General features: G+C 39.9%; 1 protein-coding gene across 7 annotated transcripts in view; it reads right to left on the bottom strand.

Moving 5' to 3' along the window:
• The window catches only part of INVS (inversin), a 519,828-nt gene that overhangs the window by 246,820 nt on the left and 260,337 nt on the right, over positions 1–12,671 (bottom strand). For all 7 annotated transcript variants that reach the window (XM_033929645.1, XM_033929646.1, XM_033929648.1 and 4 more), the window contains exon 8: positions 1,096–1,205. In XM_033929645.1, coding sequence (XP_033785536.1) covers positions 1,096–1,205 — 110 coding nt within the window. The remainder of the gene's footprint in view (positions 1–1,095; positions 1,206–12,671) is intronic.

Genomic DNA, 12,671 nt, shown 5'->3' with positions numbered 1-12,671 from the left:
TTACTAAGCCCAACAGTGCAGGCCATTGTGGTAAATGCTCTTGACACCCATAGGAATTGAATGTGCATCAGAGCATTTGCCACAGTTTAGTAAAAGGGGGCCAAAGTGTGGTGATTGAGCCTACCAGATTATATCCAGCCCTGACCTACACCCAGCTCAAAACAGAACTTTATTTCTTTTTGTGAAGTCAGTCGTGGGTCTCTGACCTAAATTGCTAGCTGGTGCCCAAAGACTAAGTGTGAGTGAGACCACGGTTACAAGCGTATGAAGTGTGAAGACCTATAGAGCATGTTTATTTCTCTATCTGAAAAAACCTCAAAGAAGGGACATTGTTTGTTATTTTAGACACTTTGGAGACTTTCAGCATACTATAGCTACATCTGCAGCCTATGTGGGAGTGAGTATTTAATTGGACCTGTTAATATTGGAGAGCTCTAATCTATCCACCCAAAGAGCTTGTTTCCAAAATTTTGACTGATGCTTCTACATAGCACTTTATATAGGAATACTAATCTGCATGCAGAGAGGAATTCTGGGCATGTTGCCATTTGTGTACTTCCTGCTATCTGCTGCATTGTTGTGCTGCTTTGCCAACAGGTTTGCTTGAGTCACCACGAGAAGAATTACTAGTGCTATTGACCCAGACCTACCAGCAAGATTCTCAATCTTGCTGTATGCTGGGCTTTGTTTATTTATTTCACTACATGCTGCAAATGTGGCTTGCCTCTGCCGAAGTGAAGGAAAGAAAAGCTAGAGCCAGCATGGGAAGGATTTATTCATCAATCTCAAAGCAAAGAGTACCCTGGAATTAAGCCAACTGACTCTTGTGTCATATGCTGCAAAAGAATGTATATTGCGTTAATTCTTCTTTTGAGAAAAGAGGGTTAGATAAATTTTCCGTATGCTGGTCAATCCATCAGATATTGTGGGAGTTGTATTTTTTAGAGGCCTTTGTAGAACTAACAACCAACCAAAATAAAACTACAGTACTAGGAATTATTTTCTACGCCATTCAAACTCCTTTTTACACAAGAAAGTCCTTACCAGTAGCTTTACTAGTAGGCCATTACAATTGTAAAATACTTGAATACTTACGGCAAAATTGCTTTGTGCTGCATAGTGCAGTGGTGTTGCCCCTTGGCTATCTGATGGAATTGTTCCAGATTTATTCCTTTCTAAAAGGAGATGAACAATCTGTGCATGACCTTGAATGAAATAAAGAACATGACCATCAATTGAATGGTCTGTAAAGCAAACTGCATTGCTCATGCAGTTTCAAAAATATACAAAATGATCATTTGTGTTATTCATACCTTAACAACTACAAATAACGCAAGTGATACATATTTAAAAATTATTTAAAAATGTTCCCATCACTCTCCTGGATTTCTGGGAACATATTAATACTTATGTCTAAATTTATTATACTACTTTTCATTGCAAAATATCAAAGCAGAAGTAGCCTCTACAAGTTTACCTGGAGTATAATGTCACACTCTAAATACTGATACAATCAGATAACGTTGTCAGAGAAAATTTGTAATGCTCTCCAAAATATAGGGCTCCTTTTACAAAGGTGCGTTAGGGCCTTAACGCGTGGAATAGCGCACGCTAAAATGCCGTGTGCACTAGCCGCTACCGCCTCCTCTTGAGCAGGCGGTAGTTTTTCGGGTAGCGTGCGCTATAGCGCGTGAGCTAATCCGGTGCGTGCTCTAAAAACGCTAGCGCACGGAGCCCATAGTTTCTGGAGTGGAAAAGAATGGCAATAAAATGGCTTAAAGAAATATAAAAACCTACTAACTTAGGGCCCCTTTTATCAAGCTGCGCTAGAGGTTTTGGGAGCAATACGGTGGGGTAAATGCTTCGATCAGAGCACTTACCTCACCAGCCTACACTAAAAACTTCTAGCACAGCTTGTTAAAAGGGGCTTTTAATGGGAGTAACAAAGTCTGTTTTACATGTAGAAAAGGGCTTTTATAAAATTGTGCAAATATAAATTTATGTGCACAGAAAGCTTACACCTACTTTCCTAAGATCTATGCATAGACATTCTGGGGGCCTTTTGAGCAGAGCACAGTGGAGTTCAGAAACAGACGCTTTTTAAAATAAAATATGTTTACACATGCATAGAGCAGAGCTTCCCAGACTTTGGGTCACAATGCCTATGAGGTACTTACACACAGGACACATAAACTAACATGCCTTCTTGTCACTGCAAGTATTTTTATAGATGTATACTCAGGGGTAATTTGATAATAGCCGTTTTCCTTGAGTAAAACAGTGTTTACCTGTGGAAAACGTTTTTATAAAATTGCCCCTGCAATAATTGATTTCATAATGGTTAGACATGTTGGCGAAAACAGAAACCAAAGAAAACTGGACAAGATGTTCCTGATGCAGGTCTTTATTCAATCAATGAACACAATAAAAGTCCAAATCCAATAAAAATCCACATATGCATAAAATAAGGACCCAAGGCAAACAACAGGGTCTGCAGCGCAGGAACAGCAAGCAAAAAAAACAAAAGAAAACTGCAGACTAATATGTACAAGATGCAGGCTATGTTTATTATACCAAATATTTAGTGCGGTCACTAATATCACCTTTTTACAAACCAAGGGTCCCGACACAGTCCGTGTTTCAGAAAACACTCCTTCCTCAGGGGTCCATGGTAGATAAGGTTTAAGACAAACCGCAATGCTAAAATGGTAATGAACAAATGCCTGTGTATATAATGAATAGCGAGCCGATGGTGCAAAGCAAAAAACAGATGTCGAAGCCAAGCACAGTATCGGGTAGAGCTTTGGATTCTTGCCCAGAAATAGCTAAGAAGAAAAAATTTAAATTGAATCAGGTTGGGCAGACTGGATGGACCATTCAGGTCTTTATCTGCCGTCATCTACTATGTTACTATAGTCCCATACCAAGAAAAAACACAGTGAAATGGCATTACTAGAGCAAAAATCCCCCCCCCCCCCCCAAGAAGCCAATGGCAGCCTATGATCCAAGTGTTACACTGCCCTCCACTTCCAGGAACATATCCCAGAGATCCTAAAATTGTTGCCAGCGCCATGTTAACAAAGCAGAAAGCCTAAATTTCTCAAAAACCCAACCCAATTTTTCCTTCATCATTAACAAAGTGGGTACCATGGAACTCTTCTAATGAAAGACCAGACGAGCCAGTCTATCCTGAGTGTCAGCCACTCCCCCTATTATCACCTCCAATAATGCAGTTTCTGCGCTAAAGACTATCCTACATTGGAGAAGTTGCCCCACATATCGAAACACCTTAGCCCAATACTTCAGTATCTTGGGACACCCCAACCACATATGGAAAAAGGTACCCTTTTGTCCATACCCTCTCCAACATTTATCCGTACATGAAGCATACATTTTACTAAGCACTGCAGGCGTAATGTACCATCACAATAAGAGCTTAACAGCATTCTTCACCAACTGCTGAGTCACCGCCACATGGTGAATTTGCAAGGCAATCTGTTCCCCTTCCTCCCCCGTATAAGTGATCCTCCAATCTTCCTCCCAAGTCTTCATATAAGAAGTCTTCTGATCAGGAGCAGCATGTAACATTTGATACAGGGCTGAAATATACCCTCGTCGCACTGGATCCCCCAGCAGCGATTCAAACCGGGAACACCAGAAAGCATTAGGGTCTACTACTTTAGTTCACATTCCATAGTTTTTTTACCTGTAAATAGGGAAATAAATCACCCTGCTCCAACTGAAATTGATCCTGAACCTCAGAGAATCCTTTAATATTTTCCCCCTCCAGAATCTGGCCAAAGCATTGCAGCCCCCTGTTTTCCCAGCTTTTAAAAAGTCCCCCCTCTCTACCCGGTTGGAAGTCGGCCGCATACAGAATAGGATGAAAATGTAGCCCCTGAACCTTACCCACTAACTTCTGAGATGCCCACTTCCACACCTGCAACGTTCACCTAGTGAAAGGATTAGAAAGGGCAGCCGGATCCAAGATGAATGCCACTATCTGCTAGCTGAGAGGATGCCTTCGATCTTCATCCCATTTTTCCTGTAAAGTGGTGAGAGGTTTCTCTCTATCCATGCCTAAGAGAAGGGGGAAGAGCGGCAGTGGAGCCTCCCGACGCTCAGAACCATCAACTATAACTATAGACAAATTTCTTAGACGACTTCAACAAGGACAGATGCCGTTGGGGAATCGCCCGCTGGAGCTGCCGGGAATGAGTATTGCCGTGGCGGCTATCCCTGGGCTAGATGTCACGCTGAGCCCCGATCTCAGGACTCCGCCTCTACAACCGACACCGCAAAGAACAAGTTTTCCGCGAGAAGAGACTACCCCGGAAGAGAAAGTTCTCTCAACCTCGGAGGCTAGTATTTCGGAGAGCTTGCCTATGGTACCAACACAGAGAGGTTTTTCCTCTCTGAATGGGAATGCGGTCGGGACATCTTCGGCTAATGAGGCACAAGCGTCTCAGGAGGTAAAACAATCTAAAGAAACTGTACTGTGTTACATCTGCAGTAGCTTTTTCTCCTTCTAAACCACCAAAGGTTACCCTAGACGCCCTTTGGGATTTGGTGGCGAATTTAGGTAACTCTCTTAGTCCACGAATAGAGTTTTTGGATAAAAAAATAAAAACTCAGAAAGAAGAAATAAAGCATTTAAAACAGGACACTGGTAGATAGTAAAAAAAATGGATAAAGAGATAACTACAGTTAGACAAAATCAAGATTTAATCGTAAAAGACAATGTTATGTTGAGGAGGAAGATTGAGGCCCTTGAGAATTGTAATCGTGTTAACAATTTACGTCTGATAAACCTTCCCAAGATTCCCTCAATCACTCCACGTGATATGATTAAACACTACTTCATTGAGGTATTGGAAATACCAGAAAATTCCCTACCTATAAGGGTTTATTATTTACCTATGAAGTCTCAAGAAATTCAGGATCATGACCAGCAAGAAGGTCCTTTGGATGTTTCTGCACTTTTGGAGAAATCCGATACAGAAGTAGCTTTTCCAGCTTCTTTATTGCTGACTGTAGCGTTATCTCCAGATAAAGATTGGATTCTTAAATTGTTCTTTAAAAATAGAACTAAGGACTTTCTGGGGTTTAAAATACAGATTTTCCCCGACGTTTCGGGAGAAACGCAGAAGAGGAGACGAGAATTTCTAATGTTCGAAACCAGGGGTGACCCAATTAGGGGGTATTTTCTTTTTACGGTACCCTTGCAAGTGTATTATCAGATACATTTCTCTTAAATATGTGTTTGTAGATCCTTCTCACTTAGTTAGTTTTCTCTCCCTAAAATGCTTGGAAAAGGATGGTGTAACAACAACTACTGTATAGAATGAATAAGTCCTGTATTTCAGCAGCAGTTATACATATCTTTAGTATAAACATACTTCAGTAATTACTCTTTTTTTTTTCTACTTCTTGGATCACTTATGAGGACTTGAGTGTAATTAAGGAATGTATTATTATTTTTATTTGATGAATTCTGTTCAATTTGTTATGTCTTAGATTATGCTTTATGTACAAGATGTAAAGCTTAGAACATAATTTTGAAAAGTTAATAAAATATATTAAAAGAAAAAGAAAGGGCAGCCCTAATCCCACCCACGGGAGATTCCGTAAGGTGCCAATTCCCCTAGGACCCCTTAACAATTCTTGTTCCATCTGTACCCATAATTTGACTGGAGTGGCATACCAATCTACCACTGCCCTAAGCTGTGCAGCCTTATAATACTGTTCCAAATTGGGAATTCCCAAGCCCCTCTCCACCTTGAATTTAAACATGGCATACCTCACCACTTTGGGATGCCTACCCTTTAGGAATTTCAATAGATAAGATTTGAAAGAGGTACAGAAATTTAGGAAGTACCATCATCCGCACTACCTCCATTCTATCCATCCAAGAAAGATACAATTTATTCCATCTAGCAAAGTCCTAGCATTCTGTTTGCCTTTTTTGCCGCCGCCACACATTGCACGAATGGCTTCATTGACTTGTCTACCAGTACTCCCAAGTCTCTTTCCAGTCTCTGAGTACTTGTCTACCAGTACTCCCAAGTCTCTTTCCAGTCTCTAAGTACTGCACCAGATATCCTGTATTCGTGTATAAGATTTTTTGTTACCAACATATCCACATTAAACCTCATTTGCCATGTTGTGGGCCATTTCTCGAGCGTGTTTATGGCACGTTGCAGGTCTTCGCAATCCTTCTGTGTCTTCACTACTCTGAATAACTTTGTATCATCCACAAATCACCTCGCTCGTTGTACCAATTTCCACGTCGTTTATAAATATGTTGAAGAGCACGGGCCCAACACTGAACCCTGTGGCACTCCACTCTTGACGCTTTTCCAGTCCGAGTATTGTCCATTTATCCCCACTCTCTGTTTCCTATCCACCAACCAGTTTTTAATCCACATGGGTATTTCACCCTCGATTCCATGGCTCACAATTTTTTGAAGTAGTCGTTTATGCGGAAGCTTGTCAAACGCCTTCTGAAAATCCAGATATACAATGTCGACCAGATCACCCTTGTCTATCTGCCTGTTTACTCCCTCAAAGAAGTGCAGTAAGTTTGTCAAGCAAGATCTTCCTGTGCTGAAGCGTGCTGGCTGGTCCTCATCTGATTGTGTCCGTCAAGATGATCAATGATGCGGAGCAGTTCAGCTATAACCCCTTTCAGTTCATTGATTACCCTCGGTTGGATGCCATCCGGTCCCAGGGATTTATCATTTTTAAGCCTATCAATCTGCCTGCATATCTCTTCTAGACTGACCATCAACCCTGTCAGTTTCCCATCTTTATTTCCTGCGTATAGCCTGTCGGCTTCTGCTATATTGTATATATCCTCTTCGGTAAATCCAGATGCAAAAAATGTTTCAGTTTGTCGGCGATGGCTTTGTCCTCCTTTAGTAGTGCCTTTATTCCATGGTCATCCAACGGCCCCACCATTTCCTTCGCGAGTTGTTTCCCTTTAATATATCGAAAGAACGGCTTGAAGTTTTTGGCCTCCTTAGCTATTTTTTCCTCGTAGTCTCTTTTGGACCCTTTTACTATCTTATGGCACCTGCTTTGATGTTGTTTGTGCTTTTTCCAGTTTTTGACCTTTTCCATTTCTTAAACGAATCTTCTTGTCTCTGATCGCTTCCTTCACCGCTACAGTGAGCCACAACGGTTCCTTGCTCTTTTTCCTCTTGGATCCCTTGTTGATAAGTGGTATATGTCTGTGTCCTTAAAAAGGGACCATGTTTGTTCTAACGTTTTTACAGTGCTTATCCTCTACTTAATCTTCTTCCCCACTATAATTCTTATCCCTTCGTAATTCCCTTTTTGGAAGTTCAGGTATCCAAGGCAAGGGGGTGCAAACTACAAGGGTCATTTCATAAATAATGCACACTATCTTTTTTAATTTACATATTTTTTTTTTTTCCAAGTATTTCTTTACAGTCCTTCAATATAGACTCCCTGCTTTGCAATGGCTGAGTCCCAACATCTGGGAAGCTTCATTATGTGGTGCAGTGGTTAAAGCTACAGCCTCAGCACCCTGGGGTTGTGGGTTCAAACCCATGCTGCTCCTTGTGACCCTGAGCAAGTCACTTAATCCTCCCATTGACCCAGGTACATTAGCTAGATTGTGAGCCTGCCGGGACAGATGGGTAGGGGTAGTGACAGGTTACAGATCACTAACAGCAGGTCAGCAATTTCATTTTTGAGCTCTTTTAGTACCCTGGGATGTATACCATCTGGTCCTGGTGATTTATCATTTTATAACTTGTCGATTTGGCTTAGTTCATCTTCCAGATTCACCGAGATTTCTTTCAGTTCCTCCACATCATCACCCTTGAAAACCATTTCCGGTTTAGGTAGATCTCTTACATCTTCCATAAAGACCGAAGCAAAGAATTAATTCAGTCTTTCCATTATGGCCTTATCCTCCCTGAGTACTCTCTGTTTCTGTTACTCAGTTTCAGTCTTCAGTCATTATAAAATCAACTTTGTGAAGTGACTTATAGCAGTTTAGTGTAATTACTTGTTTTTTGATGTTGTAAGTGAAATGATGGAAATAAGGTAAATTTTTAAATCTTGTGAGTTGTCTGTAACGTCATTTTTAGATAGCTTTGAAACATATTAAATTTTGTATAGGCCTAATAGAAACTCACTTCATTCACTTCAATCAGCTGACTGGACTCAAATGGATAAACTTGTTATTTTATAATTCAGCAATGAAGAGGAAGAAAATAGAAAAAAGCAGTAGTGAAAGTGAGAGTGAAAAAGACATGAAGATAAGCCGCGTGTAAATCGATGTTATCACATAGTAATGACACCAGTGAGGGATGTTGTGACAATGATTTGGGAAGATGTGTAGGACGTTCTTCACTAATGACCACAAGTCTAAAGATGGAAATATTAAAACACCTGATGAAAATTACAATTTTTCAGCACCTGATGAAAATGTAATTGTAGCTCAATGTAATTTGCCATTAGTGACTGAATTTTCTTTTTGTAAGGGCTCCTTTTATGAAGCCATGTTAGCGGCTTTATCGCTTGCAATTTTTTAGTGCACGCTAACCCCTGCGCTAGCCGAAAAACTACCGCCTGCTCAAGAGGAGGCAGTAGCAGCTAGCGCAGCCGGCAAATTAGCGCACGGTATTATGTGCGTTAAACCGCTAATGTGGCTTTGTAAAAGGAGCCCTAAATGTTATCCACTCAAAAAGAAAATTCAATCACTTATGGCAAAAAAACCTATGTTCCTTGGCTTGCATATTCAAAACATCTAAAAGGAGCATTGTGCTTATAACTGCGTTGTTTTAACTCCTGCTTCTGTGTCAGTGCAAGGTGCCTTGGATTCCTTCACCATTAAGCCATTCATGTCAAAACTTCTAAAAACCACATAAATGTCATGTTGATTTCTGGCCACAAAAAAATAGTTTAAGAAAATAATAATTTCCACAATCATATTTTGTGCACTCATGATCTCTCCCTTAGAGATAAGGCACAACAACAGGAAAGTAATTTTCAGGATTCATCTAAGAATTGAAGCAGATAATGAAGAGACATTTCAAAAAGGGTAATAGAAATGCTATATGTCACCTCAAGTCCAAAACAAATTAATCAATTTGTGTGGGTTGGTGGATAAAGATGCTATAGTAAGTGATGCAAAAAATAAAAAAAAGTATTCCTACAGCATAATGGCAGATGAAACATGTGACATATCTGGAAAGGAGCAATTGTTGGTTGGTGTTTGATTTTTTGATGAAGAAAAGATGGTCATCTGTAAGGACTTTCTTAGGTTTGTCAAACTGAATTCAATGGATATTCAAACTATAGCGACCAAAATAGTCAAATTTCTGAAAAGTGAAGGTTTCAGTTCAAATAAGTGCATCAGACATGGTTATGATGGATATTCAACCATGGCAGGAAATATTAGTGGGGTTCAGAAGATCTTGCTAGATAAGTATTTTTTAAAGAAAAAACTTTGTTTTTTCATTGTGCCAATCACAAATTGAATTTAATTATGAATGATTTAAACCGTGTATCAGAAATCTGAAACACAATTGCCACAGTAAAGAAAGTGATAAACTTTTTTGTGAATCTGTTGTGCAAAGAAAGTATGTACCCGACATTCCAGCCTTATGTGAGACATGTTGGTCTCAGAAGTACAAAAGTATCAGAATATTCAAACAACATTTTATAAGTATTGTTCATGGGTTGGAAAAGCTATCAAAAGAAGGTAACGCTGCTACTCGAAAAACTGCTTTCCAGCTACATTGTTCCGTGACAAAATCTGAATCTGCGTGGGGTTAATTGCAAAGTATTCGGCTCTGCTAGAACCCGTGGCAAATACTTTACAATCAAAAAATCTGAATATGTTACAATGTGTGAACCACATAGAAATAATTTTAACGGTCGAAAAAGGACATTGTGAAGCAGCAGATTAGAATTATTTATGCAAGGATATTTTGTTATCCACCAATATTGTAGCTCAAAACATTGACATTGAACTACAAATACTGAGAACTGTAAGACTGCAACAACATTGTTCAAATCCTCCAGTGTCAATAACTGATAAGTTTTGGAAAACATCACTAATAATTCCTTATCTAGATTCTTTGATATCATTACTGGATGAAAGATTTTCCATTGACAATTTACCCACATTTTCTTTACTATTATTGCACCGTGCTGTTATATTGGATATGTCAGTTGAAGAATTTAGCAAAAAAGTGCAGTGTTTCTGTGATTTTTATAATTTGGAAAATTTTGATAGTGACGTAGAACTCTGGTACAAGTTTTGGAAAGTGAAGAAAGCAAAGAATGTCAATATGAAGGAGTTGACAATGGAAGAATTGGTGAAAAAGCGGTGACCTTTTTCCCATAAACGAAATATGTTCTCATTTCTTTGTCCCATCCATGTACATGTACTACAAGTACTATTATGTCCTATGAGTACTATTAAGCTCTCATTTTGGGCTTTTACTAAGGTGCGCTAGCGGTTTTAGCGCACGCTGCATTGCCATGCGCGCTAGACACTAACGCCAGCATTGAGCTGGCGTTAGTTCTTGGCGCGGGGTTAGCGTGCACAGCAATGCAGCGCGCGCTAAAAACGCTAGCGCACCTTAGTAAAAGGAGCCCTTAGTACCTTGCACAGAGTGAAAACTTGGTTGCGCTCAACAATGATAAAGGATCGCTTGAATGGGCTGTGTATGTTGAGTGTGCATCAAAAGCTGGTTCAGGAAAGAAGGATAGAAATAGAAAAGGAAGTTCTAGAAAGGTTTAGTGCAGATAGAAGAAAAATTGCTTTAATGTAAGTTGAAGCCTAAGGGGTCCTTTTATCTAGCCGCGCTAGCGGGGTTAGTACGTCGGACATTTCAACACGTGCTAACCCCCGCGGCCGGCTAAAAAACTAATGCCTGCTCAATGCAGGTGTTAGCGGCTACTGCAGCAGGCGGTTTAACGCGCGGTAGTACCTGAAGATTGGAGGGTGGCTAATGTTACGCCGATTTTTAAAAAGGGCTCCAGGGGAGATCCAGGAAATTACAGACCAGTAAGCCTCACTTCGGTGCCGGGCAAAATGGTAGAAATTATTATAAAAAATAAAATTGTGGAACACATAGACAAACATGATTTAATGAGACAGAGACAGCATGGGTTCAGCCGAGGGAGATCTTGCCTCACAAATTTGCTTGACTTCTTTGAAGGTGTGAATAAACATGTAGATAAAGGGCTCCTTTTACTAAGCTGCGTCCATTGAGCTGGCGTTAGTTTCTGGCACATAGCGCGGGGTTAGCGCCCGCGGCAATGTAGTGCGTGCTAAAAACGCTAGCGCACCTTAGTAAAAGGAGCCCATAGTATATCTAAATTTTCAGAAAGCTTTTGATAATGTTCCTCATGAGAGGCTCCTGAGAAAATTAAAGTGTCATGAGAGGTGGCAAAGTTCAGTTGTGAATTAGGAATTGGTTATCGGATAGAAAACAGAGGGTAGGGTTAAATGGTCATTTTTCTCAATGGAGGAGAGTAAACAGTGGAGTGCTGCAGGGGTTTGTCTGTACTGGGATCGGTGCTATTTAACTTATTTATAAATGATCTTGAAATTGGAACGAGTGAGGTGATTAGATTTACAGATGACATTAAACTGTTCAAAGTTGTTAAAACGCATGCGGATTGTGAAAATTTGCAGGCAGGAAATTGGAAGACTGGGCGTCCAAATAATAATAATAATAACAACAGTTTATATACCGCAGGATTGTGAAGTTCTATACATTTTACAATGATTAAGAAGTTACAGATTGAGTAGTACTAACAGAGTTAAGATTTAGAGGTCAGTTATTGCGGGGAAAGATTGTTCAGTGTAGCTGCCTAAGTACTTTAGGAACAAATATTTTTTAGGTGTCTCCTAAATTCCCCATAAGTATTTGCGAGCATGAGTAATTGTTTCAGATCTTTACCCAGATCTTTAACTGCCAAATGACAGATGAAATTTAATGTAGACAAATGCAAAGTGATGCACATTGGGAAGAATAACCTGAATCACAGTTACCGGATGCTAGGGTCCACCTTGGGGGTTAGTGCTCAAGAAAAGGATCTGGGTGTCATCGTAGACAACATGATGAAACTTTCTGCCCAATGTGTGGTGGCGGCCAAAAAGCAAATAGAATGCTAGGAATTATTTAAAAATAATACATTATTGTACCAATACTCACATCTGAGTTATTAGCTTTCTTTACTGTACTCAGTTTTTTCCCACCGCTCCTATTATTTTGTCACACGTCTATGTATGCCTTCAAAATTGATTGTACATGCCTGTAAGATTGTAAAATGTTTTTCTTTCTTGCTGTTTGCTTTTTGTTGTATTATGTTTATAGAAATTCTAATAAACATTATTGAACATAAAAAAAGGATGGTTAATAAGACTAAGAATGTTATAATGCCCCTGTATTGCTCTATGATGGGACCTCATCTGGAGTATTGCGTTCAATTCTGGTCTCCTTATCTCAAGAAAGATATAGTGGCGCTAGAAAAGGTTCAAAGAAGAGCGACCAAGATGGTAAAGAGGATGGAACTCCTCTCGTATGAGGAAATACAAAAACGGTTAGGGCTCTTCAGTTTGGAAAAGAGACGGCTGAGGGGAGATATGATTAAAGTCTACAAAATCCTGAGTGGAG

This window comes from Geotrypetes seraphini, chromosome 2 (assembly GCF_902459505.1).
Source record: "Geotrypetes seraphini chromosome 2, aGeoSer1.1, whole genome shotgun sequence".
Classification (NCBI taxonomy): Eukaryota; Metazoa; Chordata; class Amphibia; order Gymnophiona; family Dermophiidae; genus Geotrypetes; species Geotrypetes seraphini.
Note: the sequence above shows the minus strand (reverse complement) of the source record. Positions and strands in the feature narration are given on the sequence as shown.